Raw genomic sequence first — 19,204 nt, 5'->3', positions numbered from 1 at the left:
ATTTCTACATGAACTGAAATCACCGAAGCCGCCGTGGTAAATCAAGTAAGTAATAATAACGAAAATTCACATTACCAGTATGCTGCTATTTTAAAAATACAATCTTACAAAATAAAACCCACCTAACCCGAAGCTGTGGAATAATTTTAGCAACTGAAAATTACTACCTTCTCTAGAATAACATGTACCTAGAAACAAAATGACTCAGAAACCAAAATGATGTATGTATTCTGCTTTCTCTAGAGCACGTTCAACATCAATTCACAATATATCATGCCAAATATATTCAATAAGCAGTGCTTAAATAATTTTGTCGGTCTTTGCTGCATCTAAATATTCTGCCATTTAAGTAAATTCATTTTGCATTATAGATGATAAAAATATTATAACAGAGATGCCACTCTTACTAAAAAGCTGATTTCTCCCTTAGCCCCTCTAGTACCACAAGCAGCCTAATTTTAAAAAAGGGGTGCATTGGGGGTACTCTTTATAAAACCGTTCATCCCAAATGCACATACATTGTGAAACATGAAATTAACTCCAGCATGTTAAAAGAAAAATTATGGATTAGCACAGAAGTCAAACACAAAGAGAGACTATTCATTTTCTTTTCCATAGCCCCGAATTGCCATTAGCTTACCTTATTAGCTGAAATGCCAAACAGAATGTCTTTATGGAAAATTAAGTTCATTATTCATCTCAGCTTTGATTTGGTATAGTGCAGCTGAGAGCATTTAGCTTCTCTCTATGATTTGCCGATGCAAAGTGGGTGAGTAAGGCAGTAAACACAGAACTTGGGAGGTGGGGAGTCGTTGGCCATGGCTCACAACTCTAGACTTGCAACTTTACATTTTCATTCAGATGAAGATACTTAATGAAATCAAATCTTATAACTGCAGAATAACACTTAAGTAAATAGTGTGGATTTTTCAAGCCCATGCAATTTTGCCTAGCAGTTCTGTAGTTACAGTCTTGCATGCTCGCTGTCCCAGCAAAATTACATTGCTCGCTTTCATTATCTCAGTAGATTCTTAGGCTATTGATTCACTTTGCAGTACATACAGTGGCTAATGTATATTCTGTCAAGGAGAAATACATGTGGGGGAGTGATCTCTGCAATTTTCTAAAAAAAAATATCTGGTTGTCTGACTAGAGACAGAAAGACAGATGCGTTTTACAGTTTTGATGATAAGTGTGCAGACACACATAAATTGGATACAACCTTCTAGTAGCTAATGAAGAGAGAGACTTTAGGGTTCCAGTAGGAAAATAACAATAGGCATCTGTCCTCTGGACGTCAGGTTCACTTAAAAAATAAGTCATATTCTTTAATAATTCATTAATTTTCCTTAAATGAATTAAGCTTGTTTTGGAAACCTTTGGGCAAACACTTTTTCTTTCTTTAAAAAATGACTTCCATAGAAAACATCCCAGAAAAATCTCATTTAATTCAAGTGTGAGCCTCCTTCCCAGATGGGCGAAGGAAGTGTTGCACAGTGTCCTCTCCCAGGTGTTTCACTTCATGGAATTTGAACAGGTAGCGTTTATTAAAATCCAACCTTTACCAAGTAAAATGTGTGATCATAACAATGAGACACGTCCAAGATTGTCAATTGACTGACCAAGAAATTTTAGCTTAAAGTCTTTTAAGCCTTTCCGGTCTTTGTCACATTGCAAAACCAGACCCCAAAATTCTCCTCTCCTCAATTAATAAGAACATGGCTGCCTCCAGTGAAAAATGATAAAGAAAAAGCAATAACTAAGTGATGGATTTGCTTCAAAATGTTAAACAGAGTTACTATATGATTCGGCAATTCCACTCTTATTCATCTGTCCAGGAGAAATAAAAACATGTGTCCACAGAAAACCTTGTACACCATTATTCACAATAGCTAAGAAGTGGAAACAACCCTAATTTCCATCAACTGATGAACGGATAAGAAAATGCGGTATATCCAGAGCGCCTGGGTGGCACAGTGGGTTAAACATCTGACTCTCGGTTTTGGCTCAGGTCGTGATCTCAGGGTTTCAGGATTGAGCCCTGCTTCGTGTCTGGGTCTGTGCTCAGTGAGGGGAGTCTGCTTGAGATTCTTTCTCTCTCTCCCTCTGCCCCTCCTCTCTGTGCTTGCTCCTGCTCTCTCTCTCTCTCTCTTTCTAAAATAAATAAATCTTTTACAAATGTGAGCTATCCACACAATGGAATATTATTTGGCATTAAAAATAAATTAAGTATTGATATATGCTATAACATGGCTGAATCTTGAAAACAGTATGCTGTTGAAAAAGCCAGTCACAAGAGATCACATATTGTCTGATACCATTTATATGAAATGCCAAGAATAGGCAGAATCTATGGAGACAGCTAGTAGATTAGAGGTCACCCTGGGCATGGGGTAGCAGTACTGGGAGGAGAATGCTAATGAAGAAAAGGTTTCTTACTGGGGTGATGAAAATGTTCATGTTAGATTGTAGTAATGTTTGCACAACTCTCTGAATGTACTGAAACCATCAAATTGTATATTTTATGTAAGGGAATCTTACGGTTGGTAAATTATACCTCAATACACATATTAATAAAATTATTAACTTGTTATGGAAACACTGCCATATAGTGTTTGTAATGATAAGAATTAAGTATATGAAATAAATTCTGCAGAAGGTAGCTCGGGAGAAACTGGGAGAGTGTGACGATGATACCAAACGTGGGAAACCCTTGGGGACCTATGAGCCGTAGACCTACCCAAAAGAACCATTTGTGCTGGTGTTTAGTCAAAGCTAATTCTCAATAAAGAAAAAAACCCACCCCAATCAGACAGAGTGAGAGCAGAAGGAAAAAGAGAAAGAGGATGACAATAAAGGAAGAGAAGAAGAAAGAGAAGAAAGAGGAAAGAAGAAAAGAGGAGAATAAGGGGCAGACTTGTTTTTGATTGATAAGGGCGGATGATTCAAGAGAGAAGGTAGGATCACAGATCTTAGTTCTGTTGATACACTCTCAAATGATCTAGTTTGAGAATAAAAGTAAGCTCTTTAAAGAAATCAAGAACTTGTACAAGGACAGTTTTAAAGCGTTCATATTAAAGGAGCCTGTTACAGACGTGAGAGATGGGTTCTCCATCAAGGACGAATACAGGTAAGTGATGGGCGTCTGTAAGAATTGCACCAAGAGGGCTAAAGCACAAATAAAGTGAAGTTCATAAATTGCAGAAGAAGAAGAAGAAGAAGAAGAAGAAGAAGAAGAAGAAGAAGAAGAGGAGGAGGAGGAGGAGGAGGAGGAAGAAGAAAACATTAAAAGGAATAAAAAAAAAGCCAAGGACAGTTTAAAAGAGAGGCCTTTTAAAAAGATGTGAATTGAAACAAGTAGAAGAGCAAGGATAAGTCCAGATGGCATCATGGTATAACAGATGATGATGAAGGTGGAGGAAGGCGAGGAGGGGCAGTGGGGGGAGGGAAGATGACGACAAAACATTAAGCTCTCAAACTCTCTCATTTTCTCTATCAAAGAAAATGATCTACAAGGTGGAAAGCGTAGAAGAAGAAGAAGCAGCATAGTGAAGAGAGCTTTGAATTCCAGGAAAACCTCTTGTATGTGCATGGCTCATAAGTTTATATTCTCCTTCCAGATTTCCTATAGGAGCTTCTGGTACTTGACAACTTCCCTTAGATACCTCACAGCACTTCATCTACAGCAGCACCTACCAAATCAAGTTCACTTTCTTCTCCCTCCTCCCCTGGCCACTCCTGACTGCAGCTCTTCCAGAGCTCCCCCCACTTCAGTGAATGGAAGCCCCGTCTTTCGTGCAAGTCAGAAACATAGGTCTCATTCTGGACACTTCCCTCTCGCTCTACATCACCAAGTCCCGTAGATCTGGAATCTCTGGACACTATCCCACCTGCCTCAGTATCACCATCACCGCCCTAGGCCATCCACCATTGTCTTGCACCTGGAATACTCTATTTACCTTTTGTTTCTTCTGCTGCTGCTTTACTTGTCTTTTCATTCCATCTAAAGGTATGTTTTCAGAAGGCAAAGTGGGTATCAGTTTATACCAGTTTTCCCTGTGTCTACCCCCACACACAAAAGCATGGATATAAAGATTCAAATTTTAAACATGACCCCTGAGGCCCTGAGTGATAGAGTCCTGCCTATATTCCCACACTCATCTTGCACCATCTTCATGACCTAGCCACACTAGATTTATCTCTGACCCTTTTGTTTTTTCCTGCCTTTGCATGATTCCCTTGGCTCATTGTCTAATTTACTCTAGCTCTTTCTTCAGACCTAATCTCAACCATTACTTCTTACGACATGCTTCCCTGAACTTCTTAAGTCAATATGTTATTAGAGTATCATAATCTCCTTTATAGGTATCGAGCAAAGTGGTCCCTTGGGATAGGTTTGCAGTAGGCTCAGAAGGTGCATGGGCCCCTACACTCTTGGCATCTTTGAAGAGACCTGCTAGGGTTGAGTCTCTTAGTTAAATGAACTATGGAGTGACCTGCCTCTCCAATGATCACTCTTCTACGAAGGCAAATATGGAGAATGCACTGCATGGAGGAAAGGCAGGGAATAAACATTCTGGGCTCAGGGACCCAGCAGTCTGATCTTAGGTGCAAGATGTTTAAGAGTGTTAAGAAATACCAGTTGCCCATTCCCTAGAATCCATAGCGGCCCTAGTCCTGTGGCAAGCGGAATTCAGCCAACTCCTCCCAGTGAAGAAAAGGACAGCACTGACTGCAGACAAGGTGGAGTTCCCACCAGGTCAACAGTAGCTCTGTCATGCAGTAAATTCAAATTTATTTGTGCAATTGAATTTAGTAATATTTATCTCCCCACTGACAGATAATAAGGAGCATGAGAGGAGGAATCATGTCTGTTTCTGATCATCATTTTATTCTTTGCAACTACACAGGGCCTGGCAATAGTAGACATTTAATAAGCATTTTTTTTTTAATGAATATAGGAAAGAGCTCTTAAATTGGCAGACTGTGGTGAGAGGGTAATGAAGGTATAATTGCTACTAGCAAAATAATTTAAGGCATGTATTTGGTGTTCGGAGTCAGGGCTATTCTTCTTGTTTATAAAATCCGACCATTCTCTCTTTCCTTGGTCAACATGGCTGTGATGTCACTACTCCATGGTAGATCCACCATTAGTCCAACACATACATTTTGCTTAGAAAATTTGCTTGCAGGATGTTAATTTAAAATATCATAAGATTTATTAGATTAATAAATTAATAGATTAATAAATTTTCTCAAGAAAAACATTTTCCTTTTTAAAAAGAGGACACACCTATAAACATTAAGCTTAAGTTTTTGCGCCTACGCAAATGACATTTTTCTGTACTCAAGGAACTTTTGGTAGGACTCCAGAATCAAAGTGGCGAATCTTGACGCTTGTTAAAGGAAATGCAGTAAGACAAAGATGGACAAGGCTTTTGAATCAACCAAAAGATAACAGCTTGATGGGCTTGAATTTATAATGCAGCATCATCCTAGAATAGGCTGTTAAATAGAAGGTCTCTGAGCACAAGAAAAAGCAGCCTGGGATTATGAAGTAGGACGCTAAGCTGACTGTGCTTTGTTTTTATTTATTTTTATTTTTTTAAAGATTTTATTTATTTATTAGGGAGTGAGCACGAGAGAGTGAGTGAGAGGGAGAGAGAGAGAACACGAGCTGGGGGGTGGGTGGGCAGAGGGAGAGGGAGAAGCAGACTCCCCAGGGAGCAGGGAGTCAGATGACACGGGACCCAATTCCAGGACCCCAGAATCATGACCTGAGCAGAAGGCAGATGCTTTAACCGACTGAGCCACCCAGGCGCCTCCCTTTATTTTTATTTTAGAAAATCAACTTGGTTGATAAGTAAACACATGCTCTGAGCTTTCTTATGCAAAGTCATCTTTGCAGAAAGAAAACAGAAGGAAAATATTTCTAAATGTTAACAGGATTGGTTTTCACAGAAACTGAATTTTCTCTCTTCTCCTCCTGGCAACAACAAAAACAATACAACAAAATGAAGACAAGCCCACAAATCACATTTTCAGCAAAACCAGCAGAAAATCCACAAACTCCAAAGCCAGAGTCCAGCAGAAAGCCGAGGAAGGAAGTCATAATAATGTGGTAGGTAAATAAGAGGGACCAAAGGGACCTAGATGTAGTGGAGCTCAGAAAGCTCTGTCAAACGTACAGTCCCCCACAATAAGGACCTCAGTCTGAAAGGAAAGAGCTGTGGAAAAGTCTGGGACTAATGTAGGTGGTGGGGAGTAAGTGGGCAAATCTCGTTAAGGGCCAGAACAATTCTTTCTAAAAATGACTATATCATTTGTGTCCCCATGTGACAGGCAGCCTGTGAGGTCATCCATGAAGTAATTGAGGGCAAAAAGAACTAGGTTTGGTCTGAGAGTCGGAGGATGTGTGACTCCATAGATGCATCATATTATAAAGAAACAGTTTATAACTGTAGCAACAGAAAAGGAAGCCCTTGATTCTTGGGAAGCTACTGCCCACCATTCCCTCCAAAGGAACCTTCTGATTCTCTAGGAAAATTCACTCAAATAGGAGTAACATAAAAGGAATACACATACAGGTACTATAAGGATATCTTGTAAAAATGCACTGGGAAAATATGTGCCATAAAGCATAACCCAAATTCAAAAGAATAATTAATGAAGCACTTACAGCTATAAAAGAAGACCACAAAGAAGAATTATAAGAACTCGGGGAAGAAGTGAGAATACAACAAAAGATTGCTGGTAGACAGCTGGAGGATATGTAAATAGGAACTGACAGAATTGAAGGAAAGGAAGGGAAGGGACATAAAAGATAAAAATGAAAAAGAGCAAAGAAATGGCGCAGAGAGAAAAAGATAGAGAAGGATTAGAGAAAAAGGAAATATATCCAACATGGGCATAGCTGTAATTCTGAAGAAGAAAAGCAAAGCAATAGCATAAAATAATTATCTTAAAATAATTCAATAAGGGTTTTGTGAAATAAAAAAAAAGGCTCAAATTTATTTAATGAAAAGGTACCCATTTTATCAGTGAAAAGGCATCCAGAAGGGTCAACAGAAAGACATAGCCTAGAAAAACTATTGGAAAGAACCCTTTGGCAAAAAGATAAAATCAGGTTAAGGGAGAGAAAATGAGGTTTGACATCAGATAGCCCACAGAAACACTTAACCTCAGCACATACCAGAACAACATCTCTGAGGTACCAAACCCAGAGAGCAGGAGTCAAGGATTTTCTATCTAGTAGTCAAGCTCTCCTTCAAGTGTAAAGACTCAAGTAAAAATATAGCTTTGAACATGTGAGAATTTGGGTTATATTGCTCAAACGAAACTTTCTAGGGGAAAAAACAATAGAGGACAAGCTATATACAGATGGGAGGCAAACAGAAAAATGTCAGCAAAGAACCAATGGCCAACGCCCCCATGTTCATTGCAGCATTATCTACAATTACCAAGATAGGGAAATAACTTAAATGTCCACTGATGGATGAATGGATAAAGAAGATGAGGTACATATACGATGAAATATTATTTGGCCATAAAAATCTTGCGATTTGGGACAGTATAGATGGGTTTTGAGGGCATTATGCTAAGTGAAATAGACAGAGGAAGGCAAATACTGTATGATCTCACTTATATGTGGAATCTAAAAAACCAAAAAAACATAAGCAAGCTCATAGATACAGAGAACAGATTGGCAGTTGCCAGAGGTGGAGGATTGGGGGTGGATGCAATTGTTGAAGATCAAATGTACAAACTTCCAGTTATAAAATAAGTAAGTCCTGGGATGTAATATACAGCATGGTAACTATAGTTAATAATACTGCATTGCGTATTTGAAAGCTGCTAAGAGAATAGATCTTGAAAATTCTTGTCACAAGAAAAAAAATTTTTTGTAATCATGTATGGTGATGAATGTCAATTAGACTTAATTGTGGTGATCATTTCATAATATATACAAATACCAAATTGTTATATCTTATACCTGAAACAAATTTAATGTTATATGTCAATTATATATAACCATATAATAATAATAACCGGGCAACATGTAGTTTAATACATCTTAGAGGAGGTTTGTCATCTTCTTCATGGATTTAAAAGGGATGATCCAACATTGCACAAAGTTCCTGTGAGCTATTTATCTGTAGATACACTGTAAGAATTCTTTTCTATTTCTAATTTGTTATAATTTTTAATTAAATCATTAATAGTTGTTGAATATTACAAAATATCTTTTTTGTACATATTAAGATAGTCATGTGTTTTCTCCTTTAATTTCCTAAGGCTGTGAATTACATGAGTATCTTTTCTAATGTTAAGCCTTCCTTTCATTACGAAATAAATCCCATCTGGTCATGTTATTTTAAATTATTTACAATTATTTATTTTACTGATACACTTCTTAAGAGTTTTTGCATCAGGGCACCTAGGTGGCTCAGTTGTTTAAGTGTCCGACTCTTGGTTTTGGCTCAGGTCATGATCTCATGGGTCATGGGATTGAGCCCCGTGTCTGGCTCCATGCTCAGTGGGGAGTCTGCTTGGAGATTCTCTCCCTCTTCTTCTACCCCTTCCCCCCACCAAATGAATAAATTAATCTTTAAAAAAATTCTAAAACAAAGAATTTTTGCATCAGATTTGTGGAAAAAATTGCATTAAAATTTTCCTTTTTCAAACTGCCCTTGTCTAAGATTATATAAATCCTAAAATGAATTTGGCATCTCTTTTGTTCAGATCTCTAAAAGAACTTTTGTATGACAGGGATTACCTCTTCCTTGCAAATTTCCTAGAACTCTTTGGGTCTGGTCTTTTTTCTGAGTAAATTTTAAATTAATGTGGCAATTTCATAAATTGTCATGGATATGGTTTCATTTTTTTTTTTTTAACACCAGGGGAAGGATAGTCTCTTTAAGCAATGACATTAAGAAAACTGGATAACCACATGCAAAACAATAAAGTTGAGCCATTATCTTACAACATACACAAAAATCAACTCAAAACTGATTAAAGATTTTACATATCAGTGTCTACTTAAACTTAATAGCCCATCTTTTCATGCAAACTGTGAGAACCTTGAACAGTGTAATTCCATTTATATCCCCATCCTTTATATTATTGTCATATATGTTATATCTAAATACATCATAAACCCCATAGTAAAATGTTATAATTTTTACTTTAAACAATCTTTTTGATGGAATTAAGAAATGGACAGGGTACTTTTATATTTATACACCTAATGGTTTCTGTTTCTATCACATTTTGAAGAATTTAATTTCCTATGAAATTAATCACTTAAGTTTTTCATAGATTGGTATGATGTCTGTTTCTCTTCTATTCATACGATAGCTTTAATATCTACTGTATATTTGTCCTTGTTCTTTTCTACATTCCTACTAGTGTCTATGTGATGCTTTCTTTTTTTCTGTTTGGTGAGTTTACTCAGAGGTTGCTCAATATTATGAGTATTTTAAAGAACAGCAACAGCACAGAAATATTCACAGTGATTATGTCTGAGTGATTTCTATGATCTTCTTTATTTTCTTATGTAGTCTAAAAAATCTCCCCAGTAAATGTATCTTAACTGTATGAACCTGCCCCATAATACTTGATTTTAAAAAAAGATTTTATTTATTCATTTGAGAGAGAGAGAGAGAGAGATTGAGCATAAGTGGGGATGGGGAGGGGAGAGGGAAAGGGAGAAGCAGACTCCCTGCTGAGCAGGGAGCCCGATGCGGGGCGTGATCCCAGGACCCTGAGATCATGACTTGAGCTGAAGGCAGATGCTTAACAGACTGAGCCATCCAGGTGCCCCAATACTTGATTTTTAAAAAAGAAATGAGCTAACAGGTACAAAGAACAGATTAGTATCATTTAATAAGATGAAAAACTTGTAAATATAATGAAGAAGTATAGACTGGATAGGAGGTTCATAATGAAATGAAATGAATGAAAAACTATAGGATGGTCTGTAGTTGAATGCATAAGCCTCTGTTTTTGACCCTGTTCTGAACATTTTTTTAATTATCAATTATCAACTTTGATGATGATATATTAGACACTATTATGAGATTTAAAATATAATGCATCTTGGGAAAATATTTAAAATATTGTATGTCAGATTTCATATTCTCTAATTTCGACGGTGAAAACTCTTTTTGGTAGTCCAAATGGCACTTTTAGGTGGGTGAATTGGAAGCAAGCTGTCCCTTCCTCAAGATTCTACTACCACTTGCTGGAAAATTATAGTAATAAATAACACTAAGATAACTCCTAATATAAACAGTATTTCCTGGAGTTAGATAATGCACAACCTACACAACAGTGAGGGCTGGCCCTGAGCTAGAAAGATATATTCATATCTATAAGGTGACATTTAATAAAGAGAAATACGATATTTTACATTATGTCAAACCATTTAAGTGCACAGCTCAGGGTAGGAGAAACATGTCACTGTGATTTTCCATGAAAAAATGGCATACAGATTTTACCCAAGGGCAAGACAGGGTCTGGCATGACTGCTAGACAAGCTAGTGCACTGATAGAAGGAGAGTGTTTGTATCCAAAGATTTTCAATGAACGTTGTGAAGTCCAACTGAAATATTGTTCATACAATTATATCACAAGTTAAGAAGGATGTTGCTTTTCTTGGAACTAGATATGATTTGTCATTTGGGATGCTGAAAGTGCTTAAAGTCCAGTTCTGGACTGCTGAAGAATTGCTGAAGGAACTTAGTCTTTTGAAGATGGAACAATGAAAAGTTAGGAGCGAATAATAAATCATGAAGCATTTGACTGATTGCCCTGTGAAAGAGTAATTCATTTACTTCATATGGCACTCACATCCAGGTTAAAGGGAGGTGGGTTTGTATTACAACAGAGGAGAATCTTCTAAAAAGGTGTCAAGAATGGAAACTGGTACTGGGTAAAAATTCAGATAGTCTTTCTAGAGGTCAACGGGTAATATGTGCAAAAATCCTTCACATTTTGCACACCCATTGGCCGGGCTAATCTAATTCTAGGAATTTCTACTGAATAATTTGATACTTCTTGAGTTATTTGTAACAGTAAAAGATTTGGACAGGTTACTAGATAAAAAAGAGGAAAGGCAAAGAGAGAGAGAGAGAGAAATAGAATGGGGCAAAAGAGAATGGGGGAGAGGATGAACTCCATGAAACAGAAACTACTATTCTAAAGATGGGGGTGGGAAGGACAGTGAGATATTATTAGAAAATTGCCAGTCAAAATAAGGTTGAATGCAGGCCACTGAGGCAATGGCCCAATTTTTTTGTTAATTAGATGAGAGAATTGTGATTGCTAAAATAAAACTCAGATTGAGGATCTCTAGTAAAGTGAGGTCAACAAAAATAGCTAATAGGTGGGAAATTAGTCATTTGAAAGTGAAGAAACCTATTACAAATGGGTGTTAAACTGTTTGTAACGTAGAGAAAGAAAATGGATTCATGTACAGATTATTATGTTACACTGCTACATCGAGAGGGTTTCAGCATGTAGTTGCTACGGAGATGCTTGTTCTAGAAGTGTGCACTTGAGGTTTGACAATAGTCCAGACATTTGTGATTATCTCCATCTGAAAATGACAGAGCGAAAAAAATCTCTGCAGAATAATTATTCCAAATTAGAATATTTAAATTATTTTGAGATACGAAGATTTACTTGTACTTTTTTTCTTGAATTGAAGAATGGTGCATAACATTTGGAAATACTAACCAGGAAAAAAGTTTCTACATTTTATTGAAAAAGATTTTTATGGCATTATTCATAATGGTGAAAAATTTAAAAAAATTCGAATATTAAATAATTGAGAAATGAGTATTCTGATCATGGTGTATTAGCATACTTCAATAGCTACGCATATTTTCTTTAAAATGATAGACATTAAAATAAATAAGCACTTGTTAAAATGATAAGCACATGTATGCATACAGATGAATACAAAACGATTTTTACGCTAACACTTTAGGAAAACTACTGGCACATCCAGTAGTTACTTCCTAATTGCCAGATTCCTTTATAGACTTTTTATTCCTTGTCCAACTTGACCACTCTTTGGTAGTTGACCTTGTTGAACTTTCCCTTTCTTGAAATCTTCTTCTCCCTTTACTTCCATGCTGTTTTGATTTCCTATCTTTCTGGCTCTTTATTATTTTATTTTTAAGATTTTATTTATTTGAGAGAGAGAGCACAAGCAGGGTGAAGGGCAGAGAGAGAAGAAGACTCTGCGCCAATCAGGGAGCCTGATGCGGGACTCGATCCCGGGACTCCAGGATCATGACCTGAGCCGAAGGCAGATGCCCAACCGGCTGAGCCACCCAGGCGCCCGGCTCTTTATTATTGCGTCTCTTTGCTTCCGGTCTGTGCGTTAACATCTGTGTAGCCCGGGAAACTGGCCTGTATTGCCTCATCTTCTAACTTACACATGCCCCAGTGTGATCTCATTCACTCTCAAACTTGGCTCTACCTGCCACATGATAACCCCGTTAAACCTTTCTCCAGTCCTGACATCATCCTGAACTCCAGAATCATATGTTCAGCTGCCTCCACTCTATCTTCCTCATCTGAGGATTTTTGACCAATCTGACACCTTTAAGGTCAGGTAGAGAGATCATCTTGAATTCCCTCCATCTTTATTGCTTCTCCCCTAGTCTGAATCACAGTCATCTCTTGTCTGGATTATTGCAAGAACCTTCCAAGTTGTATTTGAATGAACGAATGCTTGCCTATGGGACATCTTCAACTGGATATTCTAAAGGCACATCAGATTCAAAATGTCTAGAACTAAATCATCTTCCGCATCCTATTTTTCCTCCCATATTATCTCTCTCAATTGGACATGTTGACATGCCCCCAGTTTTTCAAACCATAGACGGATCATCATTACTCTTTCTTTCCTGACACCTCAGTCGTTCAGTGTCCAAGTCTAGGTAATTCTATATATTTTAAAAATGTTTTCTCCTTTTTAAAAATTCTTATCATCAGTACCCCTCCCCCTTCCACTATAGTAAGAGCTCCTTGAGGACAGGAGTCATGTCTTTTCAACTTTGTATTCCTAGTCCTTCACAGAGTGCCGAAATTATAGTTAGTGCTCACAAGGGTTTGAATTAAAAATTGTATTACGTACCACAAAAGGCAAAAATATGTATAGCACGTTGATTGCAAATGTGTAAAATGTACTTGTTTACATTTATAGATATTGGAAGGAGATTTCAAGTATATAAAGAATTGGTGTTTTACTATAAAGTGACTAATAAACATTTTAAATGAAAAGGAAACAGCAAATATGGAATTCATAGGCAAAAGGGAAGCTAGACCCAACAGTTAAAAATAGTTTAGTTTAAAATAGACTAACTTAATCATTTTATAGTCTAAATAGTCTAAGAGTTTAAAGAATCTAACAGATACAAAAATTGAAAATTCCATGTCCACATAAAAGAAGTCTTCAGGGAGTACTGCATATATACAGTGGTCTCATTTAGCTGATATTCCCTGGATGGATGCTTTCATGTACTTTTCACACAAAGTTTACAAAATGGTTAGGCTTAAGAAGTATATCATGTATTAGGTGGTAGATTGTGTGGCGGGCAGAATAGGGGCTCCCCGAAGATGCTCACGTCTTAATCCATGGCACTTGTGAAGACATGACCTTCCACGGCACAAGGCACTTTGCAGATGTGATTAAGGTAATGATCTCGAGATGGAGAGATTATCCTTGGTTATCTGGGTGGTCCCAAAGTCATTACAAGGGTCTTTGTAAAGGAAAGAGGGAAGCAAGGAGAATCAGAGAAGGAGCCCTGAGCACAGACACACAGAAGAGTGAGGCTTTGCTGGCTTTGACGATCGAAGAAGTAGCGGGAGTAAAGGGATATGGGCAAGGCCCCTGGAAGCTGGAAAAAGCAAGCAAATGGATTGTCCCCTAGAACCTCCAGAAGGAGCACAACCCTGCTGATTCTGACCTTGGCTCAGTGAGATCCATCTCAGACTTCTGATCTCCAGTACTATGAGGTAATACGTGTGTGTCTTTTTAAGCCACTAGGTTGGCAGTAACGTGTTAAAGCAGCAATAAGAAACTAACACGGACACTTAGGATTTCATCAAAAGCCTGACTAAATATCATTGTGATCTCTAGTGGTAAGATTTCCTCGGTGCCTTTAAATCTGGTCTCTCGTTTCAAACCATGTTTTTAGGCTTAATACAAATCATAGCATTTATTGAGGCATTACATAATAACCCTTTCCAAGCGTTGTTCCACACCTTTTACACTACATTAACTCATTTAATCCCTTCAAACCCCCTATGTGATAGGTATTATCTTCATATTCCAGAGGACAGGAGAGGTTAAGTAACTCACTCAAAGTTGCATGATCAGTAAACACAGGGTTTGAGCACAGCTGTCTGGCTCCAAAGCTTCAGAGAGAGAGCATTTCAAATGGGGAAACCTTTCTTTTCTATCCTTTCTTTCTAAACCACAGCTTGAAATCCTTCTTCCTATTAAGCCCCCATATTCTGTGTTCAAGTTGAAGTTCAAGTGTCTATGCTTCTTCTTACTTTTTTTTTATTAAGGATTTTATTTTATTTATTTGACAGAGAAAGACACAGTGAGAGAAGGAACACAAGCCGGGGGAGTGGGAGAGGGAGAAGCAGGCTCTCCGCTGAGCCGGGAGCCTGATGCGGGGCTCGATCCGAGGACCCTGAGATCGTGACCTGAGCCAAAGGCAGATGCTTAACTGACTGAGCCACCCAGGCATCCCTGTTTTGTTTTATATTTATCTAAGGATCTAGTTCCACTGGGCTATGAGAGTAGGAACTGCTTTCACAAAATTTTGAATTTCCCTCTCCTCTCAGCCTCAACCCTTATAGAAGGGAAATCCTCATTTTTTTTTGTCATTCAATCACTCAGGAAAAGCTCCTTTACAAATAAATCGTATTACAAACTTGACTTTGTAATAGGATCTCCAAGTTCCAACAGAGGAATTACTTATTTCAGGTAATATGCACCCACAATGACAACTCTTTAAAAACTGCACATTCCTCAAATTAGTCTAAGATTATAACCCAAAAGGTTTTTCTAATGAACTATTACAAGGAAAAAAGGAAGTCATCCATTTTAAGTTTTTAAGGGAAAATGACCTAATTTTAATGATACCATAACTTAAACTTGTTAGTGGCTTTTTTTTTTTTAAGATTTTATTTATTTATTTGAGAGAGACAGAGAAGAGAGAGCGCAAGCAGGGGAAGTGGCAGGCAGAGGGAGAAGCAGACTCCCGGCGAAGCAGGGAACCCAATGCGGGACTCCATCCCAGGACCTTAGGATCATGACCTGAGCCAAAGGCAGATGTTTAACTGACTGAGCCACCTAGATGCCCCTGTTAGTGGCTTTTTATCTTTATCTCTTTGGGGGACATTATAAAAGCTGTGGACTTTTCTCCCCAGCAGAATGAACACAAATACCTTTCCTCCCTGGCTTTTTAAGTCCTAGAGTTCACTGACCCCATAGAGTGCACTCTTGCATGGTCTAAATGTCCATAGCCCCAGGCTAAGAACCCTTGAAGAAGGGGGATAGGTATGCCCTGCCTTTCTTCATCCGAGTTCTCCTTAAACCCCCCACCCTGCCCACTAACGGGTCTTCTCAAGGTAGGATTAATTCAGTCATCAGTCAAGCTATTCCTCAGTTCTGCTTCTGGGCTACCTCAGTCCCATGAATGACCTCCCTGCAGATGCTCCATGCCTGGGACCCCTCTTCCTCTGAGGGTCTGAATCAAGGAGTTCTGCCTTAGGAAGCTCTTCTAGAATGGCCTTTTCCAGAAAGTGAGCTTTCCAACTGGCCTGCCACCAATGGCATTTTTCTGGCCTGCTGGGCTGAAGCAATCTCTTTCTTTCCAGGCCTCAAAGATGGCCAAAGAACACTTGTTTTCAGAGAGTAGTATGAGGAAATAGGGCTTTTCAAGTTAGGTAAATAAACAAATGAGGCCAGACAGCATGTTTTTGGTAATACCAGTTCCCTGAAAACAGAAGCCTACTTTAGAAAGTACATCGTGGTTATCATTCCATGAGACTACTGCCTATTATCCAAGTAGGTAATTATTATTTATAAATCAGAATGGTGTGCATAAGTCTCACACTGACACCCATAGATCAGTACATTAATTTTTTAGTGTGCAGTGGGAAGGTGTGAGATTCGCTCATCTCAGTGAATAGGGTTAAATTAAACACTGCCCTGATAACCCATAATGAATACTCTAAGGGCCTCTCTAGAAAGCTCTTGCCCTTTGATCAAAGGCAGAAGAATCTGAGTTGGTCAGGAGTGGCTCAGGTGCAACTATGATGCCAACCATACCTGTTGGTGGGGAGGGGAGGCTGATTGGCGCCTGCTGTGTGAACGGCCATGCACATACTACTATGCATTGCCAACTTCTGGATCTATTTGCACCCAGATGCAGCTCCTAGAGGTGCCAACAATCATAATTTACAAATAAATGTGAATGGGAAAACAATTTTGCATTGCCCAGGGGAAAGCTTCAGCCCAAAGCTCCAAAAGCATGAGTGGAAATATTCTAGGTACTACCTGGTGGGCTAATGGCGAGCCAGGTACACAATGCAGAGTGGGAGCAGAGTAGGGCTCCCAGGTGGGACAGCGCCAGGGCAGAGGGGAAGAGCAAGGGAAACTGCGTGAGGTGCCCAGCACAATGTCCTGTGCACAATGACTGATGGATACATGGTAGCTGAAATCTGGGCAAATCCCAAGCTTGTCGTCATGTTTCTAGTGGAAAGTTGCTTTTACTTACTGAAAACTAGCTCCTTTATAGAATTTACTCCTCAAAATAACTCCTGAGGTAAGTATTTTGCAAGAGGGGCTGGAGGATGTGTGGAAGTGGCTTACTTAATGCCACATAGTGAGTGAGTGGAGGACAGCGTTCACGCAGGACAGCCCTCATTCCCTGGGCCTCCCCAGGCCCATGTGTGTGAGTGGAAAAGGACTGGCTGGTTCTGACACCTCTAAGCATGAGCTATCCCAACAGGATGTTACCTTCTCTTGGCAAAGCCCAAATCTAGTGGTAGTCATTATATTAAAAACAACTACTAGAAGTCATTATATTAAAAACAACTAGAACAAGGCTGTCCAATAGAATTTTCTGTGACAATGGGAATATTTTATATCTGTTTGTCCCATAGGGTAAACACCAGCCACCCCTGACTGCTGAGCACTAGCAATGTGGCCTCTTGTGACGGAGGTACTGAAGTTTGTGTTCTTATTTAACTTAAATTAATGTGAATTTCAGTAGCTACTTGTCGCTAGCGGCTGCCATATTGGACAGTATAGAACTAAGACTATGTGCTTTAAAAGGACCATCTGCCCAAATTTCCTTTGCTCTATCCCTGACATGTTAATCTAGCCTCCCATTACACATTTTTTAAGAAGCTCTCCCCCTAACTTGGGATCTGATGCCTTTGTTAGGAAGAAATCTTCCTAATCTAACAGTAGCACCTTCAGATATATGATCTGGGGATACAGTTCAGTTTTGGCATGATAAACCCATTCATTATTCCCTGGGGCTATCTCTTCATATGCTCTCTCAGAACTCCTCTTGTGCCTGTGAATTTTTAGGTCTCCAAGGGCAGCCCCAGCTGCATCTCTGTTCTCTGGGTGCACGGTGTTGCATGGCCATCTACAGAATCCCACCATCCCGTCTTGCTGGCCTGTGGCTGAGCTGAGCACCAGATGCGGAATGAATGGGAGGATGCCTCCCCTTACCACCAGTGCTCTGCTCTCTGCCCAGATTTCTTCTCGAGGGCCTGGGCAGCCCCACTGCCTCCGGGGCCAGAAGCCTGGTAGTTGGGCTCAGCCTGGTTGATATCTGATGCCTCCTAGGCCTCTCTGGGGAGTCTTTCCCTGTTCTTTCTTCCCTCGTACCATTGCTCATCCTTAGAAATACTGCTCAGAGAGTTAAATTGTTTGAGTTTGGCCTCCAGGCTAAATGTATCCTTCATCTTTGGGAAATTTGAGTATTTTAGAAAAAAATATTCTATATCATTTTGTCAACTACAAGCCAAATCCTGTCCTGCATTTACTTATTTTCACAAGCTGGGTGGGCGGCTACCTTATCTGTTGTGTCCCTTTCCCCAAACTGGTCTTTCCTTTCCCACGTTGATCTAGGCACCTCTCCCAGATTTCAGTCTGGGTCACACAGTCGCTAAATAAATCTTGGTTGAATGAAAGGCTGTTGAGAATGGCAATTCTATTAAACCACTTAACAAAAATTTTTATTATACGCTTATGATCTAGATAATGCAAAGGGACTACATATTTTGATAGTTGGGTGGATTCATCCCTGGTTGAAGCTAAGAAATACAATGCTACATTCTATTCATCCATTAATCTAATTAAATGCAATCAAATTGGTGTGGTTTAATTTAGTGAATTCTTAACATTTCATTCCTATGCATGGGGGTATTTTATAAAATATTGAACCAAGAGAAGGTGGAGGCTATGGGACATATTAAGACTATATCAATTCCTTCAAATGAATTTCATCTGGGTTTAAACAAAGACGGGAGTGCATTAAGTAAGGGCTTCCTAGAACACTGAATTACCTGCAGTGAGATATAGGTACATGAGGAAAAATCCCAAATGAGTTGAGAAGTGGGATAATACAGACTACATTGACTTCCAAGTTCATGACTTAACTGCATTTTATCAGTTCTTTTATACTGATGCATTTCTGAAGTCTGACCATTCCATATTGTTACCTATTATAAGAATTTAGTTTAAACTCTACTAACATCCTCGAACAGCATATATTTATTGGATATATGCAGCCACCTCTAGGGTGACATACATGAGTGCGCAGCACTGTATATCATACGACTCAATTAAGTATACATTTATAGGGAATTAAGAAGCATTCTAAAGGTAGACCTACAGGGGAACTTATCTTTTCCTAAAGATCTAGAGTAATAATTTAACAAAGAGTAAAATTGGTGAACTTCTTAAATATTTAGTTAACAACCTGGGATATATGGAGCTCATGCACCAAAGCAGAATTCTGACTCACAATATGCCTGAGAAATAACACTCTGGTCTCCCAAAAGGACAAAATATAAAGTCACAGTGACTTACAGAGGAATTGGGTTTGGGGATTCCTAGTTCATTTCCTCATCATTTCAGTGAAATCACTTC

At 38.8% G+C, this 19,204-nt stretch overlaps 1 protein-coding gene across 11 annotated transcripts in view; it reads right to left on the bottom strand.

Moving 5' to 3' along the window:
- DLGAP1 (DLG associated protein 1) overlaps positions 1-19,204 on the bottom strand; it is a 932,188-nt gene that overhangs the window by 276,618 nt on the left and 636,366 nt on the right. The window contains exon 1 of one of the 11 annotated variants that reach the window (XM_027575626.2): positions 641-745. The exons of the other annotated variants lie outside the window; for them this stretch is intronic. Coding sequence (XP_027431427.1) covers positions 641-691 — 51 coding nt within the window. The 5' untranslated portion in view covers positions 692-745. Of the gene's footprint in view, positions 1-640; positions 746-19,204 lie in introns of those variants that run through there. 11 annotated transcript variants of the gene reach the window in all.

This window comes from Zalophus californianus, chromosome 14, assembly GCF_009762305.2.
Source record: "Zalophus californianus isolate mZalCal1 chromosome 14, mZalCal1.pri.v2, whole genome shotgun sequence".
NCBI classification, from domain to species: domain Eukaryota; kingdom Metazoa; phylum Chordata; class Mammalia; order Carnivora; family Otariidae; genus Zalophus; species Zalophus californianus.
Note: the sequence above shows the minus strand (reverse complement) of the source record. Positions and strands in the feature narration are given on the sequence as shown.